Genomic DNA, 22,603 nt, shown 5'->3' on the forward strand with positions numbered 1-22,603 from the left:
ATAAAGGAAAGCGTGGCAGGAAAGAAACAGGACTTGACCACACTGACAAAATTGTCACAGCTGGAGACTCAATTTTGGTGTGTCCAACCCTGTTATCAACTGCAATCAGTGCCCAGGCACCTAAGTTCCACCTGTGTGCACAGGAAATCACTGAACACACGGGGTTCTGGCAGGTTTTGTTCCCAAGGTAAATCCTGGCAGGTACTTTGCAAACCATTTTGTGAAGCTGAAGGATTGTGAGCAGTGGGAAGGAGCTGAAAGGGGAATTCAGAATTCAGTTTTTAGCCTGTGGCCATGTAGTAGTAGCTTGCTAGGAGAGGCTGGAAATAACTCGTTCAGACTTATTTTAAAGTGCTGAATAAAACAACATATTTTCCTCTCCAACCAACAGCTTCTCAAGACAGAGTTTCTCACAGAGGAACTATGAACTCCCTCAGAAAACTCAGCTGCAGTCTCCTCCTGACACAACCTCCACAGATCAGCTGGGATTTCCTAAGCACACACAAGTAAACAGTCTTGCCTTGGTCGAGCCACCATTCTTTAAAGAATAAAACAAAGCCAAAATTCAAATGTATCTCCAAAAAAAAGTAAATCCACATTCTGGCTTCTTTCTCACTGCTACTCTTTACCAAAAGGGAATTATTGGAAAACTTGCGTGGACTACGAGCAGGATATAACAGTCCTATGGTGTTTGAGGCTATGCCTTTGACAAAAATTCCACTAAAAACGCAGGTTTTGATACTTCAGAGAGAAAAAACAGAGTTGTTACCCTTACCTGCAGATGTTAAAACTCTGAATTGTGCATCCCACCTCAGTGAGGGCCAGTCACAAGCTCCAGTGGCCTCTCAGTCCTTGCTGACACAGATTTGCCAGAGGAGCTAAAACACCACAGCTGAAAAGGTTTCCACTGCAATCTCTTCTACTTCCACTCTCTGGTAAATAATTTGCAAAACCCTTTTGTGCACTCCCCAGCAGCACATTTAGTCAAGTTCAGCCTCGTGGTGTTGCCTTTGGCAGTCCTTGCGGGCTCCTGGCTTCTGCAGGTGTGGATTGAAATGATTCAGCAGCTCTGCTGGCAGCACAGCCCGGCTGGGGAGGCACTGGGGGCACTGGGGGTGAAGGATGGGAGCTCCAGAGCAGGGGGACAAAGCCCTGCCCATGCCCATCTCAGTGAGCACTCCTGGCCCAGGAGTATATTGATATAATATACTCATATTAATTATATTATATATTATTATATATAATATTATATTACATTATATTATGTTATGTTATACTTATTATGTTATATTTATTCTGTTCTATTCTAATGTAATTTATATTATATCATATACAATATAATATTTATAATGTAGTTATATTTATTCTATTTATTCTATTATATATGAAATGATATGATATGATATATTGTATTGCATTATATTACATTATATTGTATTACATTGTATTGTATTATATGATGTTATATTATATATATATTACATTGTAATATAACAATATATTATATTATATTATATTATATTATATTATATTATATTATATTATATTATATTATATTATATATTATGTTATGTAATGTTATGTTATGTTATATTACATTGTGTTATGTTATATTATGTAATGTTATGTAATGTTATGTTATGTTATATTACATTGTGTTATATTATATTATATTATATTGCATTGTATTATATATCATATTACATTATATTATATTATGTTAGTTATATTTATTATGTTTTATTTATTTTATTTATTCTATTCTATTCCATTATAATGTTATTTCTATTATATTATGTTACATTATATTATGTTATGTTATGTTATATTATATTCAGCTATAGATAACTGTCTTTTTCAATGGCATGAAAACAATCCACCCCTCCCTTGCTCACTGCCATCACTCTGGAACAATCCTTTGGATATTCCCTGCAGCTGGAGTGCCAGGGGTGTCACACCTGAGGCAGCTCCACGTGGTGCCTCAGCTCTGGTTGAAGCCTCTGGTGGGGTCCAGCTCTCCTGAGGTTTCTGGGGTCAGGATTTTCTTCCAACAAACCAAATCTGGGTGCTGAAGGGAATGGCTCAGCTGAGGTAGAAGGGATTCTTCATAGGAACACAGATAAATTAATCACAGCAGAACATTCAGCCAGTTTTCTTCATTACTCACAGGGTTTGAAGTGATTTCCACACTAAATTAGATTTTGTCTAATTTGTAGATGAGTAGTTCATCCCAGACACTTTGAGGATGCCTCTGAGGTCACTCTCTGGCACTATTAATACATTCCAGAACTACCTGCAGGCCTTAACTCACAGAATTTAATCACAAAAAAACCCCAAATACCAATATGTTATGTTTGCACACTCCACCTGCAGAAATTTCCAATTATTTTGCAAGATTTACCAGCAAAAAGAAAATAAAGCTTAAATAGTTCATATTTGTTACTAAATTATTGTTCCCTTCTTCTGGTAAATCAATTTAGATTAAGGAGTAACCTTATAAAAACCACTCTGACTCAGCTATAAGGAGCCTGTTATTCTGCCTTGTGGTACTGATTCTTTATTTTCAGACAGTAAACATTTATATGTATTTAAATACTCTTTTCACACTGCTTTCCATTAATGACATGAGCTCAATTATGCAAGAATAACCTTTGGAACACTGAGCAGGTGCAATGCAGTGGATGACACACCAAACAAAACTTCTCTCACTACAGAGTTTGGAAAGAGTAAAACCAAATCCTGAAATTGTAAATATGAAAATTTAAAATGTCTACCAAAACTGAGCAGAATACTTGGTTTACTTAGCAAGATAATATTGCCAAAGCGTAAACTTGGGTGTCACTTGGAAAAGTGAGAAAAAAACCCATAAAATTACCAAATCTAAGGACAATACAAAGAAAATACAATTGAAAGAATAGAAGTTTATGTCTCCAAGATTTTCAACCAGTAAACAACAGGGAAATTCTCAATGCCTGCCTTTCTGACCTGAAACAACAAATCTGTGATTATTCAGTCCAAAATTACTTTCTGCAACTTGTCCTTCAGTGTTGTCACTGCTACTGACAAGGACTAAATCTGAAATCCTGATCCCCTGGCTGCAGCAGAACCTCCACTCAAAGCAGCCCTCTGCTGCCACTTGTTTGTCTGAAACGGGCCCAGACAGCAAAAGCTTCATCCCTCCAGCCAGCAGAGCCTGTCCAAATGATTTCCCACTGAAAATTGATCTGGAATCCAAGTTGCTCATAAATATTGCAGCCAATTCCTTCATCGTTAAACATCTCAGGGCACCAAAGAGCTCCTGAAAGCAATGGATGGGGAAAGGGCTCCACAATCAGCTCAGAAGGAATTGGTGAATTGTTTACATTAGAAAAGGGTGGGAAGCACGGGGAATGTTCTGGTGGTTTGCCAAAAGAGCTTAGGAAAAAAAGAGCAAGAATAATTGGTTAGATAACATTTAAACACATGTACAGAAAATAAACTGAGGCTGTAATCCCCTAAATCTTTCAGGATTGCATTCTAAACCTCCCAAAATGTCTTCCCAACTGGCACCTTTTAAAATAACTATAAAGCCTGCCAGATTAACTTCATCTTGAAACCTCAGATCTTGCTGCATGCTTAATCTCTACAAAACACTGTTCAAAATGCCAACACCACCAATGTATGGTCAAACCACTATAATTAGCTCCATAATTACAAGTATTCAATGAGAAAAATATTTTAAGAGTTAAAAAAATCTCTCAGTGAGTGAAGAGAGAAGGGGAATTTTATGAAAGTAACAACTCACCAGTTTTCAGCCAATCTGTAAATTGAAAAAGGTAATCTCAGTTTATCACCTGAGCCTGGGTGCAGCTTCAGACAGGAGCACAAAGAAAAGCTGCTCAACAGCAACCTGACATTGCATGGGGGTAATGCAGAAAACTGGGACTAGGGCTGGGGCCTGAGTTGGTCTGGAATGTGAAAATATTTGGTCAGTGGTATTTGAATATATTTGAATATATTTGGTCAGCGACATTGGACTTCAGCACCTGATGTTCACATGGTCAAGTCCCCCTGCTAGGATGCTGACACGGTTAGGAAGGGCAGGATTTGCAAGGCTGGGTGTCTGGTGAAGCTGTGGCACAGGGGCCATGGAACAGATCCCCTGCAGACTCCAGATGGAGGAGAACGAGGGCACACATTCAAATCCTCAAGGACTTCCAAAAAGTGTGACAAGGCAGGAAAGGATTTCAGTTTTTGTCATTCTATCCAAGCAGGGACTGATATAGAACTCAGCTCTAAACTTGAAAACAAACACACGTGAGAACAGGGAGCCAGGAATCAATGGAACAAGAACTAACAGCTGCCACACCAGGGAAAACAGAAATAGATTCTTTTCCTCTTCCTTTCATCCCCAAGGACACAGCAAGGCAGAGTCTGGACAGTGGAACCATTGCTGTGTCCTCCCAAAAAGAGAGAAACCCTGACCTCCCTCCACTCTCCACACTCCACCTCCTGCAGATTCCAACAGCTGCCCATCCTCTTTGGCCTTTTAATGAAAACCAGCTTCAATAAAGCCTCTGACAGCTTTTACAGTAATGTAAGCAACCTTAGCATAAAGAAATAAGTCTGTATTCGACCGGTTTCCTCTGAATTAAAAAAATAAAAAATAAAAAACCTGCTGAAAAACACAGCCACACTTGACACTGGAAATGTGCTGAACACCCAGAGCTTACAGTGGATGGAGGTGTCCCAGGGGATGGAGGTGTCCCAGGGGATGGAGGTGTCCCAGATTTCCTGTTTCGTACACGTTTCCACCTTCCTGCCTGCTTTACCCCAGGAATGTACCATTAGTAACAGAATAATAATAATAATTATTGGAATAATAATTTGGTACAGCCAGGGTGAAGCCTCTCCCTTTGTGTGTGAGCATTCCCGGAGAGCTGCGGGGATGGGTAGTGCATGGGGAGGGCATCATCAGCAGCAGCAGCAGCAGCAGCAGCAGCAGCAGCAGCATCAGCAGCAGCAGCAGCAGCATCAACATCATCATTAGCAGCAGAAGGAGAAACAGAATCAGCAGAAGGAGAAGAAGGAGAAGAAGCAGAATCAGAAGGAGCAGAAGAAGAAGAAGGAGAAGAAGAAGCAAAATCAAAATAAGGAGAAGAAGCAGAAGAAGGAGAAGGAGAAGAAGCAGAATCAAAAGAAGGAGAAGGAGGAGAAGAAGCAGAATCAGAAGAAGCAGAAGAAGGAGAAGCAGAATCAGAAGGAGAAGAAGCAGAAGAAGGAGGAGAAGAAGCAGAAGAAGGAGAAGGAGAAGAAGCAGAATCAGAAGGAGCAGCAGCAGCAGCAGCATCAGCGGCCGCCCCCGGCCCCGCGGGGCAGGAGCCGCAGCTGAGTCACGGCTCTGCCTCTCCCCCCGCCAGGGATTTTCTCTCCAAGCTCGCAGACATCGCTGTGACGAGGGATTCTTCCTTTCAGGGCTGAACCTGCAGCGTTTTGACGTCTAAATTAGGGATTTGTCCAAGCGCATCCTCATCCCCGTTCCGTGGTTAATGCCACCGCCCTCCCCTTCCCCCAGGGTCTGCTCAGGCTTTTGCTGGAATCCAAGGGTGAAATAAAATCCATCATCATAAACAATCAGTGTAAATTTCCACGCCCATAAACTTATCCAAACTACAAAGTATTTGCCTTGGACTCATGTTGTTGTTTAATACAGTGCAAATATGTGCAATTTCATATTTATCACAAAATTCTTCCCAGCCCTGGAAATTCAGGAGACAGATCCAAACTCACAATTCCTTTGGATAAAAGCCTCTGCTTCAGAAATGGGGCAAATCTGTTCCAATGGTTTGCTACAATGGACAAGGTTTAGTCTTTGCTGTCCATCAGCTGTCAGGAGGTCAAAGCCTCCTTTCCTGAAATGTTTTCCAGATGATAAGTCAAGTGAAAGAAAAAAATTCCAAAAGCAAGGTTGAGAACTGCAGGAATTATGTCATAATCATTTAAAAAAATTATTTGTAAAAGTCAAATGAGCAAAAGATGCTCTTTGCCACCCAAAATCTTGAGTATTTCCAAGCTGGTCAACATATGGAACAGGAGACTGAAGCCAGTTTATAATTACTTCACTGAAAATTCTCTGTTAATATTTATGTGTTTAATTCTACATTTGCTGGATGCCCGTGGGGATAAATATGTTTTGTTACTGAAAAGCAGGAAAGGAATAGTGATAAATAATAATTCAATGCAGAAAACTAGTTCTTTTTATTTATTTTAAATCCCCACTGCTTTGTACAGCGTCACTATATTCCACAAATACTTATCTACCAAAAATAGGCTACAAATGTCAACCTTGGTGCATCCTGGAGGTGTCCAAGGAAGGACTGGATATGTCAGAGCTCTTGGCTGGTGACAAGGTGGGGATTGGGCACAGCTTGGATTTAAATCCATTTGCTTCATTTGATGGAATTTCTCAGTTTTATGATAATTCTTTGCTGCTGGTTTTTTTTTAAATCTAAAATTTAGGGCGTTCCCTATATGTCATCACCAAGAGCACTCCTGACTTGTAAGAAAACTAAAAACTAAGAAGGCAAATATGGGCTTGCCTGCAGTTCCTGAGCTGATTACAAATAAGTTGTGATGTTTTAAAGTAATTTTCTGGATCAATACCTGACCAGGAGCCAAATTATCTTCTGTCCCAACTCTGCCCTTCCTTGCAGCCTTAGCTCAAAGCTGTCCAGCTCTCAATTTCATCCTCCTCCTGATTTATTTTGCAATTTGTAACTCTGTGCCCCATGATTCAAGCAAACAAATCACAGGTTCAGGAAAGGCCTGCCAGTCGTGACAAGGTGAATGAGATTTTCTCTGCATTCCCCAGCCTGCCATGAAGATTTGCTTCTCCAGTAATTCCTTGCCCTAACAGAAAAATATACAAGCAGCTGCTTCTGAGTGTTGTTACTTCTTCCCCATGATTCTGTCTTTAATCACAATCCAGAGTCAGATGAAAAATTTGAGATTATTAATGGATGTTCTACCTCCAGGAGCATCCTGCAATATACTTGAAAAATTTAGGACTTGCTCAATCTGTCTTCTCAAAAGCTGAGCTGCTGCAATGCTAAAAATGTGTACAAGAAAAGGGCATGGAAGATTGGAAGGAATTGATGCACATTTCAAACATTTCCCTATGAAAATGTGGTTTCAATATTCCTCCAGTGTACTCATAAACTCACCAAAAAGGAATACTGGAATTTTGGAATATAGGACATTACAGTAATTTATTTCTGAATTGTGCCATCCAATTATAGAGATCAAATTGCTTCCAAACTCTGTTTGCTAATGGAACTACAAGATGTTGTTAGTGCACATGAACCAATATCTAAATTTAAGTACTACACACATCTTGCTTAGTTTGATTCTTTTTAAACACCAAGATCAGCCCAGGGAATCTGGAAAGTCAATTGGGCTTTAAGGAAGGAGTAGATATTGAGATAAAGAGTAGCATGAATGGGTGGTAATAATAGACAAATAAATAAATATCATAATAAATAATAAATATCATATAATATATAATATATAATATATAATATGTAATATATTATATATTATATATTATATATTATATATTATATATTATATATTATATATTATATATTATATATTATATATTATATATTATATATTATATATTATATATTATATATTATATATTATATATTATATATTATATATTATATATTATATATTATATATTATATATTATATTTGAGACTATAATAATAAATAACAAATAAATATTCTAATGGATTAGGAGCACTGATAATTTATCTTAGATAAATTCTGTTGAAGAGGAACAGGAAGAGGAAAAGGTAATTTCATACAGACAGCAAGAGCACAAGGAAAGGAGTTTGAATTATGAAGACCTAAATGCATTTGATCCTGTAATTTAAATGTATGGCAAAACAATAATCCTTTCATGTACTGAATGTAATTCAATGTATCAGGGATGAATTGAGTATTTTAATAACCAGTCATGAGAATTTTCAAGTTCATTGTCACAGCTTGAGCAAGGACAATTTCTTCCAGCCCATGTGCCCTTTACAAGCTGCGTATTTCTAATCAGTGAGAGATGAATGACCAAAGGAATGAACAAATAATAAGAAGGAATAATGAATAATAAGGAGCAATAATAATGGGAGAGGGGAAGGGATGAGGAGGGGAAAGCAAAACCAAAACTTCTGGAAATGTGGATTAGGGGAAACTTGGCTCTGCTGTAAACTCACACGTCCAGCAGAACTGAGGGAGGTAGGGGGGTGAGCAGAGCAAACAGCCAATTTCCAGCACCCAATTTCCAGGGCCTTGTGCCTTTTTGGTGGAACCTTCATTTGCATTTAATCATGCCCTTCATAAAAGGCTCTTGGAAGGCTGCAGAAATAGGAGAATGTAGTCCCATTATTCCAACACAAAGAAATGGGAGAATGTAATTCCCTTTATTCCAGCACAAAGAAATTCCAGCAAGGTGATCTCTCAATGGCTGAACCACAGGAGAATTGCAAGTCCCAATTTTTTTTCCCCCAAAGAGATGCCATAAATGGAAAGAAAATTTCTCCAAGTGAAAAAGGCTTAAACAAAACATATTTATCCCACCAAAGTATTGGAGAGGGGATTTTTTTAACAATGCCTGCATTAGCTACAAGGATACTTTATGCAGAAATCAGGCAGGTACCTTTGAGAAAATGTGTTGAATAATGACAAGTACTTTACTTTACAGCAACCTCTTGAGCTGCACAATAAGAATTATGTCACTCTGTTCTGTGATGAATTCTTGATGTAAAAGTCTAAATTTTCCATTATTTCCAACCTTTTCTTTAGGAGGACTCTAGAAAACCAGGAGGTGAACAGGAAGAGAATTTCCCAGGTGACAGCTCCTGGTGGGCTGTGGCTCTGCCACCCTCTGGGGATGGTTTTGAAGGATGGTTGTTAATGTTAATGCTGGGAAGGGGAGCTGGAAAATGTCACAGTGACCATGGAATGCAGCTCTCCTGGTCACAGAGCTGTGCTGGAGCTGCACTCCACCGAATACTTTTATTTGCTTGGAAAAGCCTCAGGATTCCTGGGTTTTGTGGAGGTATTTACACCATTTTACAGCTTCAGATGGAAATTTACCAGCAGGGTATCACCATTTTTGTCATATTAATTTAATGTCACAACTTCTGTCTATTTGAAATGAAGGGTGACAGATTAAAATCAGGAATCAATTCCTCAGAAAAATCAACAAGCAGCTTGAAACAGCTCTTGTAAAAAGGAACAGCAAGTTAAAATGTCATGACTCACCACAGCACATTATTTCCCCAAAACATCACTGCTGTCACATGCAGCTACTTCACTGCTCATGTGGAAACAATACAAGAGTAAATAAACACAGGAATTGTGAGCAGAACATGCCTAATCACTGTTTAGTGCCTTTCACTGCCACCTCCAAGCCTCCACAGTAATTTCACCCTGAATGTTCTATTTTGGTTTCAACACAAAGAGCCAGATTAGAAGTTTTTAATTAAAAAAGACAACGACATGGAAACTTCATATACTTGGATTTTTCTTCTTCGCCCTTTCCAAAAGGTTCCAGTAATGACTGATTCAAGCAAAAGCAAGTTCTGAAATATTCTTTTAAAGCAAAAATTTCAACCTTTAGATAATTCTTGAAGTCTGCTGTATTTAGTTTTAACATGGTTAAGTGACTGCACACTGACTCAAAATGTGCAGCAGTATTAGTGGGGACAGCTAACACAGAGAATTGTAAAAGGCAGTAACTGTGCATCAGTTTAATTTGAGGTTGGACAGAAAAAACCTTATTTCATCTGAATACAATAAAAGAATCTACACAGGCAGGTCCTGTGCACTGGAATCTAAATAGAGATTTTTTTTGAGAGGGTATTAAAGATGACTGAATATTTATAATTTTAACAATCTGATCAGAGCTGTTTCTAATCAATTTGTTTTCCATTTACAGACATGCAGAACTTCTGCTGGTCCTACAGCCACAGATTTTTACCCTGAGTTTCCAGGCAATGTTTCAGACAAAACTGAGGAATTTGTCCTCATTATGCAGAATAATTTTATGCCTTGCACAGCTCTGTCAGGAAAATGCTCCTGGATTACTGCAGACAGGCAGAGATGTGCACACACTTTTACACATGTGCAGATTAAGCTGCTTCTGGCCCCAAATGAAATTAGTTGTGTGTGTTAAAAAGATTAGCAGCACAGCACTCCAGCCCTGGTGCAGCAGAGATGGGGACTTTGATACTTTACAACAGCTGCTTTTGCTGATTAACATCATTAACTTTGATTATGTTTTACACATAATCCTATTTTCCAACATGAAAGTTATTTGCTGAAGCCCTCGAAGTGAAAATATTCTGTTTTCATCTTGAGGAGTCCAGTGTCTAGATCTAAAGAATTTCAGTAATCTATCAAAAAAACTACTCTAAAACACAGACTAATTAAAGAAATACAAAAGTGACTTTTAGAAGTATTGCTCATCCCTCAAAAAGAAACATTTTCCTGACACCAATTAGGTTTGCTTCCTTTCAAACACTCAGTTGAAAATTCCCAAACTGCAACAATCCTTGAAATGAAGCAATGTGCTTTAAGCCTTACACTGGTGTTTGTTAAAGAGTTACATGCACAAAGTCTCCATCCCATCTTGACAGACAGACAGACAGAGCAGTTTGCCACGTGTTTTTCAGAAGGCAGAAACCATTGCTGGAATTCAGTTCCTCAGACAGCATCAGAAATTCCCTGTTCTGGATCACCCAGCCAGAAGTGACAGACAAACACTCAGGGAAAGCCCCCACCAGCCCAGTGACAAGCCCAGCAAAGGAGGAAATCGAGATTTCATTCTGTTGTTACCACATGGAGTCACACAGAGTCTGGATTTCAGGAGAACAGCACCTGGTGTGTTTATTCCATGGTGAAAACCAGCTGAGAGCTGTTCCTGAAACACAGGGACACCATCACCACGGGATTTGGGCAATAACAATCACACTCTGCCATCTCCTTCCCTGTGCAGGTGTGTTTTTCTCTGATGGCCACTTAGGAGCTGATTTGTCATCACTGCACAGCCCAACAGCCAAGGAGCTGGGAGCTGGAAAAGACATTTATAACGGGTCATAATATTCAGGGGGGAAAAAAAAGAAAACAGAAAAGAAACCCACCAAGCAATAACCCCAAAGCTCCATTTGCTGCCTGATTTTTTGGAAAGGCCTTCTAGCAAATAAAAGAACAAAACAACTGCAAAACTAAACAGAAAAGCACTGCTGTAAGAACTCATCAAGCCAGTGGAAGGGATTGGAGTAGAAATGATGTAAACAATAATGCACATTAATTATACTTTCTATCAGTGTCTCTCTTGGCTCCTCCCATGTATTACTATTGCCAAGGCAGTTAATCTTACCCCTGTGTATATTGAATTATTGCTGGTCCACATCAGACATTTCTTCCTTAGCAAGAAAATTAATCAGCACAAAAATCCTAGGCCACGGGTCAAACTGAAAGAATTTAGGCAGAGAACAGCCTGACACAAATCCTGAGCAACTACATCCCATAATTTCTGCACTGTAACCCACACAATAGATGCTCATGAGATCTGTCTTCAAAACACCTGAGTGACTTTTCAGTGGCACCATGGAGGAGCTTCCTTTTATTCCAGTGCAAGAAAACTGCAGCCATGGACTACTTTCTATCTGGACAGCATCCACCAGTGAAAATTCCCACAAATTCTTCTCCCAAAAAACCCTTCTACATACAGATGTGCATGGCTACACTCACACAAACACATTTCAAAAGGCCAATTACAAACACTTGTCATTTATTGATGTATACTGTATGGAACAGCCACAAAAAACCAAAGCTATTCTAAAGGTTTTATTCCAATTCCTATTACCCTTTCTTTCAATTACTGTTAATAAATTTTTGTTTCTATCCTTTTAAAGTTTTAAGCCTACTTTAACTTTCTCCAAATCCTATCTCACAACAAGAATTAAGCACATTAGTAATTAACCTACACCAAAGCCACCACATTCTTTAACCAAGAAATCTCAAAATTAACAAAATCTCAAATTAGCAAATCAAAACCACTACACAGAATTAGTATTTCTACCCTGTTTCAAACTAAAACCACCACACTGGACAGTGAAGTGAAACTCACCAGTGAAAATTCCTACAAATTCTTCTCCCAAAGATGTAAATGACTACAGACACACACACACACTTTAAAAGGCCTATCACAAACACTTGTCATTTATTGATATATACTGTATAGAACAGCCACAAAAGACTCAGGAAAATTACCTTTGGTTATCTGTCAAAAACAGAGGCTCAGTAAATAATTTTTCCTCATTAAAAGTATCCCTAGGATTTTTATTAACCTTGATATCAAAATGTATGTACCATACACATCTTTCCTTAGTTTGATTCTTTTTAAACACCAAGATCAGCACAGGGAATCTGGAAAGTCAGTTGGGCTTTAAGGAAGGAGTAGATATTGGGATAAAGAGCAGCATGAATGTGTGGTGATAGCAGATTCTTATAAATATTTTAATGAATTAGGAGCACTGGCATTTTATCTTGGATAAATTCTGTTGAAGAGGAACAGGAAGAGGAACAGGAAGAGGAAAAGAGGAGAATTTCATACAGACAGCAAGAGCACAAGGAAAGAAATTTGACTTATATAAATAGATATTTTATATATATATATATATAAAATATAGGTATAATTATATATAGATATATAATTTTATATATTTGTATATATATATATTATTAGTAGATGGCTGAGACAACAAATCTTGAGTAAAACAAGTTCTGCACTCACAGCACACTATGAAACCATATTGCCACTCAGTGGAATTGGATGTATTTATCATATTTTATGATTAACCTGTTTATCATAGTTTCAGAATTACAAAATTGGTATGATGGCTTTTCTAATATTAATTTAGAAACCTTTAACATCTTTTAAGACCTTCTCAATACTGAAGTGTGTGTATACATAGAAAGCTTTCCTTGGCAATGATCCTCAGTGCAGAAGAAACCACTGAAAGAAACTGAGAGGTAGTGAAATAATGCAGAATGTTCCTCTCCAGAACCATCCTGTCTCCCTGAGCACACGTGAGCCTTAAGAGACTGGCACTGATCTCATATTGGAGTTTAATCCTCTAAATCTGGGCTGTTTCAGTGGAATTATAATCAGTTTTATTAGTAAGAAATCAGAAGGAATAAAGAAGAAACGAGGTCAAACAGAACAAACGTGAGGTCAGGCACGGAGCTGTGCACACACAGGGCTGGAGCAGCCCCTGAATTCAAGGGATCCCAGCTCCATCTGCATTCCAGCAGCGAGCAGCTGTGCCCTGGCAGCAGGAGATGGGCAGCCGGGGTCCAGCAGGATCCCACAGAGCCCTGAGCATTCCCGGGCACAGCTGGAGCTGAGCTGGGTGCCCTCAGAACCCAGCACTGCCTGAGACACCTGGGCTCTGCAGGACACCAGGACTCAACATTCTGTGCCCTCTGAATTAAACACTTCTACCACTTCAGCTTCAAAAGTATGAAGAAGGATTTGACCTCAGCCACCTGATGCTTTAGGATTTTACCTTGTGTGTTTTCCATCTATTTGTACTCCTGCAGTTCTTTAGTGTAGAACTCCAAACCCCACACACAGGGGCAGCTGCAGCTTTCCCATTTTGGGCAGACACAACAATTCCTCTCCAGGCCTGGCAATCAAGGACACCTCACTGCCTCAGGCCCCAGAGATGGGAACAAAAGGGACTTGGGGGAGCAAACCTGGGGTCAATGACTTCATTACCTGGAGCTGGAATGGGCAGATGAACCCCCAATGTGCAAATGGACCAAACTTATAAAAGTGTGAAAACCCCTGACCCATCAGCTATTTTTGGGTGAAGACTCTGGGGGATTTCATTCTGCCCAAAATGTACTTGAAGGCTCCTCAATAAACAGAACTGCTTTTTATTCCCTTAATTCTGACTGGCCTCTGGTTTTAGGCAGCCCCAAAAGGCATCACACCAGCTGTTTGTTAGGAATCTGTTTATTCATATTTGTGTGTCAGCCAGGGAGGGACAACCTGTGGGGACAATGAAGGAGGAAAAAAGGACAAAATCTTTGCACTTTTTGCCCAAAGCTGAAGCAGTCTGCAGCTGTCCCTGCCAGCCTGAGAGCACTGAGCTCCCTGAGTGTGACTGGGCACAGATAAAGCTGTTTAATTAGCAGAAGCAGCAGTGCAACCAAGCAAGGAGTTTTCACTGCAGAGCCAGGGCTGAGGCTGCCCTCCCACCCACGGTGTCTGGGAAGTTTTATCACCTCACTGCACATTTCTGGCACTCCACAATGTAAGCTGCTCCTCTTTGGAAGCAATGTCATTACTGCAGGTAACATTTTACTTCATAATTCATGGCTTTGCTTTTTGTCATCTACAATGTTGCTTTCTCTGCCAATTTACTCTTTTCCATTCTTGACAATTTTTGCACCTGCCTGTAATTACCCTTTGCTGCTGTGTTCAGCCAAGCAGGTCCAAATTCCTTCTGTGGAGGTTCAGTACCCAAACCTGGCTGCCTGCATTTGTTATTCCCTTCCTCAGACACAAGTTTATACTCAAACACGGATTTTCACTGAAGCCTCATCACATCTTTAAACGCAGATTGCAGTGTACCTTCTTTATAAATGTACAACCACCCCAAACATCATTCCTTTCAGTGGTATTAAAGCAGATTTCTGTAGTTTAAAGCATTCCTAATGGGATATAATGATGTGATACTGGATATGATATTTCTGTGGGTCACTCACATGGTGCTATTAAGAATTGGGTACTAAAACTGCATAAAATGAAGTCACTACTTTTAGAAACTCCTGTGGGAATATTTAGCATCAATCTTTTGGGGAAACATGCTTCCAGGCTTTTCCAGTGTCCTGCAGTGTTCACACAATGGCAAATCCCCACCATATAAAACAGGAAATCCTCTACATACATTTTTGCAATATGAGGAATAAAATATCTAATGTTACAGTTTTTAACACCCTTTTGTTCCACGCCTTTCCTATTTCAACAGGTTACAATTTGTTACTGGCAAGCCATTATCAAATTCCGAATAGGTTACAAGTAGAACTTCTTATTTCATGGGTTTCCACAGTCTACCAAGCAATTTGTCACTCCTTTCATCTCTCACCTCAGTCTCATTACTTTGAAATGTACCTCCCTAAAATTCATTATTTTTTGCCAATTTTTCCATTTCCTTTCTCTGAAGGCAAACTTTAAAGGAAAACGTTGGCAATTTTTTTTCTCTAATGTTACCCATTCAACCAAACGTGTTACCACAGCTTTCACTGGGGTTCAGAGGCATTTCTAGTGTCTCTTAAAGACAGGAAAAAAGAAAAAGATCACTTGGATCCTGAGCACAGGGGACTGGGATGGATGGATGGATGGATGGATGGATGGATGGATGGATGGATGGATGGATGGGATGGGATGGGATGGGATGGGATGGGATGGGATGGGATGGGATGGGATGGGATGGGATGGGATGGGATGGGATGGGATGGGGGTGACACCACAATCTGCCCAAATTTGTGGCCAGCATCTCATTTACACTCAGCTGCCTAAAATAGCATCAGAGCTTGCAAGAGCTGATTTAGATAGAGCAACACAGAGGGTATGGAGGGGAAAGTGTTTTCCATTGAGGGATTTTGTTCTCATTTTCTATCTTGTCAAAAAGGTAATCTCTCTCACATACTGTGTTTGCCTATTTATACCAACATAGCCAAGTACTACACATGACAGAACTGCAGATAAACAGAAAAAAGCCCCAGCAATTTCCTTTCTTAGATCATCTTAAAATACCAGCACAGACATTGTCTGGTGCTGCACCAGCTGGCTGCTGGGAGAGCAGACATGGAACACAGCTTGGGTGAGGTTGCTGTACACACAAATTCAGATTTAACATGTTCCATGCTTCAAAATGAAACCCATGAAACACTGTTTGGGTAAAGTTGCTGTACACACAAATTCGGGTTAAACACCTTCCATACTTTGAAATGAAACACACAAAACACAGCTTGGGTGAGGTTGCTGTACCCAAAAATTCAGATTTAACACCTTCCATACTTCAGTTAGCTCAGCTGCACGCCCTGCTCCTCCAGCCCTTGCCCAGTGTGGAATTAATACTGAAAACATGGACAAAGAAGCAGTGTCAAGGCCCATGAGCTGTTTTACCCCTTGGAACACCTCTTGCAGTGGCTGAGGAGGCAGAGCTGAGGATGAAACTGCAGAAACCCTCGTGGATTCCTGCTGAGCCCTCCCAGGCTGCAGAGATGTGCTGTTTGTGCCTGCATCTCTCCTTTAATTGTGTTTTTATTTGGATTGCAGAGGCAGAGAACCCTTAATGCAGAGCTGGGAGCTGCAGGCCGTGCTGGCAAGCAGGGCTGATCTAATTACCAATTACCTGCTTGGAAGAAGCACACACTGGCCTCATGCAAAAGCTGCTGGCCAGCTCCTTTTTGGAGGGCTGGGAGCCCACTCCAAAGGCCACAGCTCGAGTGAGACTGAAATGGCTCACAAAGATCATTTTGAAATGTGAAATTTTCAAATGAAGCAAAAATCAGAGAGAAACTACAGTAAAACCTTGGTCACTCTTGCTCAGTTTCAGAGGTTTTAAGGAACCTGTTGCCTCCTTGAACTGTGACAGTGTTATACCAAAGGCAAGGTTGTTTTCCTTTAATATCAAGAGTTTCTTGTTGCAAAGGGCATTTTAAATGAATAAAGATGATTTAGTATGTGATTTTTCTCCCCATATAAAATATACATATTGGTAAGATTATATTTTACATTTTGATAAGATTATCTTTTTTTTACACTCCACATTTGGCCATTTGGTCGAAGTCTTGAGAGCAGAGACCCTTTAAAAACCTCCTCCCTCCTCTACAGCACTGCTGGATTTGTCCCCAACACCTCCCACCTTCACATCCCACCTGCCAAGGAATCCCTTCCATCCCCTCCACCAGCTCCACTTTTGTCCCAAACTGGGTTTCCCTCCCCATTTCCCACCTGGTTCTGGACTTTCTGCTGGTGGCAGAGACCTGTGCCATCCTGGAGGCTGCAGGGAGGTTTTTCTCCTCCAGAGCATCCCAAAGGGCTGGAGAGTGCTCTGGCAGAGCAGTCCCCTCCTTCATGCATTATTCAAATCAAGTGATGCCTTCTAAATTCGGGAAACTGAAGGCTTGCACTGAATGAAATGAAAGCTGCAGCTCCTAAATCAACATGTTACAACTAAATACATGAGAATTCTGGGCCAGTTGGAGTTAGGGACTGCTAATTAGTCATGCACAATTGAGCCATCCCTAATGAACAGAAAAACTACAGTGAAATTGTCATTGTAGTGTGTTCATGCACGTTTGGTAGTTACACAAAACAACATCACACACAGTTTTAATTTGAACTGGTTTCCACCTTCCAGTGAACAAAATAAAACCCCAAACAAAAATCAAACCCTGAAAAACTCACACTGCTCACTTCGTGAAATGTTTGTGTCATCAAGCAATCTTTTCTGCACTGTGTTCATATTGAAACTATTTCTGATGAGCAATGTTGGCCCATAAATGACTTGGTAATTTTAAACCAGAAAGTTTGCTCTTCATTTAGCATTTGTCCCAGCCACTTGGGGTTTATCTCTGGAGCCTGTCACAAGCTGAGTAACTGCTCAGGCAGTAAACATGAAGTGAAATGTGTAATTGTCTGTGAAAAAAAAAAAAAAGGTACTGATACTTACAACCAGATCTGTGCTTAAAAAAAAACCCCACAAACAAAATTTCCCAGCTTCGTTCTTTTTATAATTTTATTGCTGCTGCCAACAAGACTTATGTTCAAGCTTTAAAGGACAGGACACACTCAGTGATGATTAGTTTTCAGTATTGAAGCAGCTTTATGAACCTTATACATAAGTTTTTAATAAAGATAATAATCTATACACAGCACCTTGGCCCCTTGCCAGTGATGTATGGCCTCTCATCAGCTGCTTGTTCAGCACTGAATATTCAGGACTGTTTTTGTACAGAACAAAATTGTTATTTCCTGAGGGAATTAAAAATAAACCTATTTTAACCATTTCTAAATAAACCTATCTTGCTGAAATTCTGGACACAATGCAGAAACAAAAGAGAAGTTGAAGCAAGCTGTCTAGGTTTAATTTAGCTCTGCCAGTGGTGGCTTGGATGACCTTGAACAAATGATTTCACTCCTTAGTTTCCTCCATTTGTAAAACAGCTCAAAGCTCCTCAAAGCTGTGGAACAGCCATGGAAATCTGTCACATCCAATCACCATTAAACCTCACAAATGGTTCTTGAGGCTCTGCCCTCCCCTGCAGCTCCGTGGAGCATCAGACTCATTCCCACTGCAGCCCAAAACCCTCCACCAGCTGTGGGAACTCATCCTGCAGGTCAGGTATGGAAATGTCTGCTCCAGGTGCAGCTGCAGAAGGAAAGGACATCACACCCCAGTGCATAAAGAGCAGGCCTGGAAATAAATCAGCTTTTCCAATGCCTTTATGTAAATGTATACAAATTAACAGTGCTGGTCCACTGGAAGGGTTTGCACTTGTGGTGCTGTTCTGGAATGAGAGGAAATTTCCAGGATAACTGGGGGAAATGGTTGCTGGCTATTTGCTTCCACCTGTGGGCCAGAGGGTCATTTACTGTACAAAGAGACCAGGAGAAAGTCTCCCATGAGAACCAGAACCAACCAAGGTCCCTTGCCATGGATTTATTGACTAAACCTTTAGCCTATTTTCAATTTGTCCCTTCTCTTGCCAACAAGGTTGGTGGAAAATCAGCTTTTTTTACAGCCCTGCCTTCAGGAGAAGCACGACCACTAAATGTGGTTGGGACACTCCAAAGCACCTGTAGGAAAAGAATTATCCTTTACAGCTCTAACACAGCCTGGACTGAGAAAGGAGGGGGCTTTGACACAGTGCATTAGTACAGATAAGCCAATTCTCCCAATTTTCCCCTGTCCCCTGCCATAAAAATAAAGTAATTGAAATGGAGATTTTCAAGACTTTCAATAGGACAAACCTCTTATGGCAAATGGAGGAAAGATATCACTGAGATCAAGATTATAAAATGCCAGCAACAGCTGGGATTTGGATCTAGGTAGGATATCCCAAGTGATTCCACGAGCAACAACAACGTTGGGTTACTGGATCCTAGACTTGAAGTACGAGTCAACCTCCCACAGAAATAAAATATATTGGGAATAAAGCATCTCTTTATGCCAGGGGTAAGAGAAAGGGTCCCTTTATGCCAGGGTTTCTGTCTTTGCTGACAGAGAAAGGTTGATGTTTGCTCTGGCCCTTGCTGAGGAGAGAGTACTGAACCAGTGAGATTTCAGTGATCCAGACTGAAACCCTTGGGTTTCTATCGAGCCTGCAACCCACAAGCAATATACATGGTTTCAATTTAAGGCAAACAAACACAGCGCACTCAAAACACCACGAAACCAGAGGCCAGGCACCTGATCCTCCTGTGAGGACCAGAGCCCAGCAGCCGGGCGGGTTCCTGGAGGCTCAGGGATGCTGTGCTGCTGCTCCTGCTGTTATTGACGGGGTTTGCTCGGAGCATCACATGACAGAGCTGTGCCAGCCTCCCCTTGCAGCACAGCCCGGGGAGCTGGGGGTGCCCAGAGCCACTGGCACTCACCTGCTGCCCCTCCCAACCTTTCTCTGCCTTGCCAAATTACAACCCATGTTCCATTTTAGCCCGCAGAGTCAAATCCCCCAGCAGATCAGTGCATGGAGATCCGTACTTCCCAAGGTATGGACAAACTCCTCTGCATGAATTATCAGAATTCACACATCTCTGGAGTCGGAAGGGGCTCACAAGGGTCGGATATATAATTTTTCAGAATATATTTCAAAATCTGCTACAAAACAACTGATTCCTGGAAAAGGAAAGAGCCAGTACAACAACAAACTGGTTTTTCTAAAACTACTATGTATCCATGTCACATACTACGAGGGGGAGAAAAAAAAAAAGGCAAAAGCAAGCAGGCATGAGTAACCTTGTGTAGATGTGTGAGGCTCCTACCTGGAGTGCTCCAGGGGGAACTCCCCGTGCAGGGCTTTGAAAGCTTTGCCCACGGATTGTGCTGATTTGGGGTGCATTTATTAGGTATGTGAACCACGTATGGAAAACCACCTTCAAAATACTCAGACTGGCTCCAGTAAGCACAGAGAAATCTCCCAGAAAGAAATCTTATGGGCAAATACAGTTATTGAATGTATCAGGCAGAGAGCTGTGCACTCTAGAATATGAAATAAAGAGATGTTTCTGCAAGGCAGGGAGCAGTGTCCATGGATGCATCTCCATGACGTAGCTACAGAGGCTGCCTCAGTCTGCTTGATACAACCACCTTGTTTTTTCAAAAAGAAAAAAAAAAAAAAAAGAAAAAAGAAAACCACCCCCCCCAACCAACCACAAAACCAGACAGAAGAAAAATCCTGGAAAATGTAACAGGTAATGTTATCTTAACAGAAATAATGTATCTGCTATAGTTAAAGTCTTCAATTTTCGTTCCAAGTATTTTATTAGAGTACCATTTTTAAAGCAAACTGGATCAGATCACAGCACTGCACGAGCCCAGACAGACAGCAAGGCTGTAAATTCGAGACGCTGAGAATAAAACCCTAAACCCACAATCCATTACCGGGTGATCTCAGCGTCACAAAACCAGACTTGTTTTACTCTGCATTATTTTAAGGCGCTGCTGAGACCTTCTGCACTGTAATTAGCACCAGCGAACGAGCGGATTGTCAGCTCTATGTGCAAACACACAAGTTAGCGAGGGATGGATGGGAAGATGTCCTTGCTCTAGAGCACAGCATCCAGCAGTGCAGACAGGTCTGCAACAGCCATAACCTCTGCTGCTCTACCAGCCGGGCACGCTGGTGGCCAAGTCCCACGCTTGGAGAACCCCACGTTTTTCATGCTACCAGCGGGAGCCAAACACGCAGCCCAAATAAAACCGGCCGGGTTAATGAAGCAGGAATTCCCGGAGCTGGGGCAGAACCGGGGCTGTTAATGAAGCCCGCGGCAGGAATTCCCGGAGCTAGGGCAGAGCCAGGGCTGGTGCCCGGCATCCCGCAGGACCTTCACCCGAGTGCCACAGAGCAGCGGGAGCTGCGTGAAAACAAACCGGCTCGTAAACACGGATTAACACACGCCACGCCGCCGCCACAGCAGCTCCGCACAGCAATCCCTGCCCAGGGCACCCAGATCCAACCTGCCCCTACACACGGGTTCTGTCCTTCCCCAGAGAGCGCAGGATATGCTTGGTCAGGGCGCTATACATGTTTTATTTAGTGTTGTGAAGGGAAGCAGATTTCACGGCTAGGCAGGCGCTCCAGGCTCGCTGGGGTTGTTTTTTGGGGTTTTTTTTTTTGCTCCATCTCCCAGCCCGTGAGGCTGCGCTCCAGCCCCTCGGCGGGGCCGGTGCGGGGGCTCTGCCCCAGGTGAGCCGCACCTGCCGGGGGCACCGCGGGGAGGACGGAGGAAGATGATGATGATGATGGTGATGATGATGATGATGATGCAGAGGCATGCGGGGGGGGGCACCTACCAGTCCGTGTGCGGCTCGTCGATGACCAGGAGCAGCTTGAACTTTCTGCCGACAGCGGCGGAGACGGCGGCGGACGCGTCCACCAGCCCGGCCGAGGCCGCCGTCTGCTTCACGGCGTTGGAGAGCGAGCTGAAGAAGCTGCTGCCCGCCGACTGCTGCGGCGGCTGCTGCTGCTGGGGGGGCGCGGGCTGCGGCGGCTGCCGGCGCTCCGCGGCCGGCGAGCCCGAGGCGGGGGCCGAGGAGCCCGCGGAAGGCGGCGGCGGCGGCGGCTGCTGCGGCTCCGGCCGCTGCAGGTCGGTCATGTAGCCATTGGGCAGGTTGGCGATGAAGCTGCTGTCCGAGAGCCTGCGCCGCAGAAAGTTCATCATCTGGCCGGGCGGGGGGCTGCGGCGAGGCCGGGAGCGGGCTGTGCGATGCGCCGGCGGCAGCGCTCCGCGCTCTGTGCGCCGCGCTCCGCGCTCCGTGCGCCGCGCTCCGCGCTCCGTGCGCCGCGCTCCGCGCTCTGTGCGCCGCGCTCCGCGCTCCGTGCGCCCGCCGCTCTGCGCTGCCCCTGCGCTGCCCCCGCCCGCCGGCAGAGGGCGGCCGCGGGGCGGGCGGGGACAGGGAGGGGACAGGGAGGGGATGGGATGGGATGGGATGGGATGGGATGGGATGGGATGGGATGGGATGGGATGGGATGGGATGGGATGGGATGGGATGGGGATGGGGATGGGGATGGGGATGGGGATGGGGACAGGGAGGGGACTGGGACAGCGACAGGGATGGGACAGGGACAGGGATGGGATGGGGATGGGGATGAGATGAGGATGGGGCTGGGGAGGCTATGGGGACTGGGATGGGATGGGGATGGGACAGGGATGAGGATGGGGACAGGGATGAGGGCAACAATGGCAACAGAGATGGAATAGAGATGGGATGGGGATGGGGAAACGATGGGGACAGGGAGGAGACAGCAATGCAGA

The 22,603-nt window shown here is 42.5% G+C and overlaps 1 protein-coding gene across 1 annotated transcript in view; it reads right to left on the reverse strand.

Annotated features, from left to right (window-relative positions):
• The window catches only part of SYN2 (synapsin II), a 167,362-nt gene extending 145,202 nt beyond the window's left edge, over nucleotides 1-22,160 (reverse strand). Inside the window, exon 1 of the mRNA XM_064432211.1 lies at nucleotides 21,642-22,160. Coding sequence (XP_064288281.1) covers nucleotides 21,642-22,009 — 368 coding nt within the window. The 5' untranslated portion in view covers nucleotides 22,010-22,160. The remainder of the gene's footprint in view (nucleotides 1-21,641) is intronic.
• Nucleotides 22,161-22,603: the final 443 nt, after the last annotated feature.

Source organism: Passer domesticus, chromosome 9 (genome assembly GCF_036417665.1).
Source record: "Passer domesticus isolate bPasDom1 chromosome 9, bPasDom1.hap1, whole genome shotgun sequence".
In the NCBI taxonomy this organism is placed as follows: domain Eukaryota; kingdom Metazoa; phylum Chordata; class Aves; order Passeriformes; family Passeridae; genus Passer; species Passer domesticus.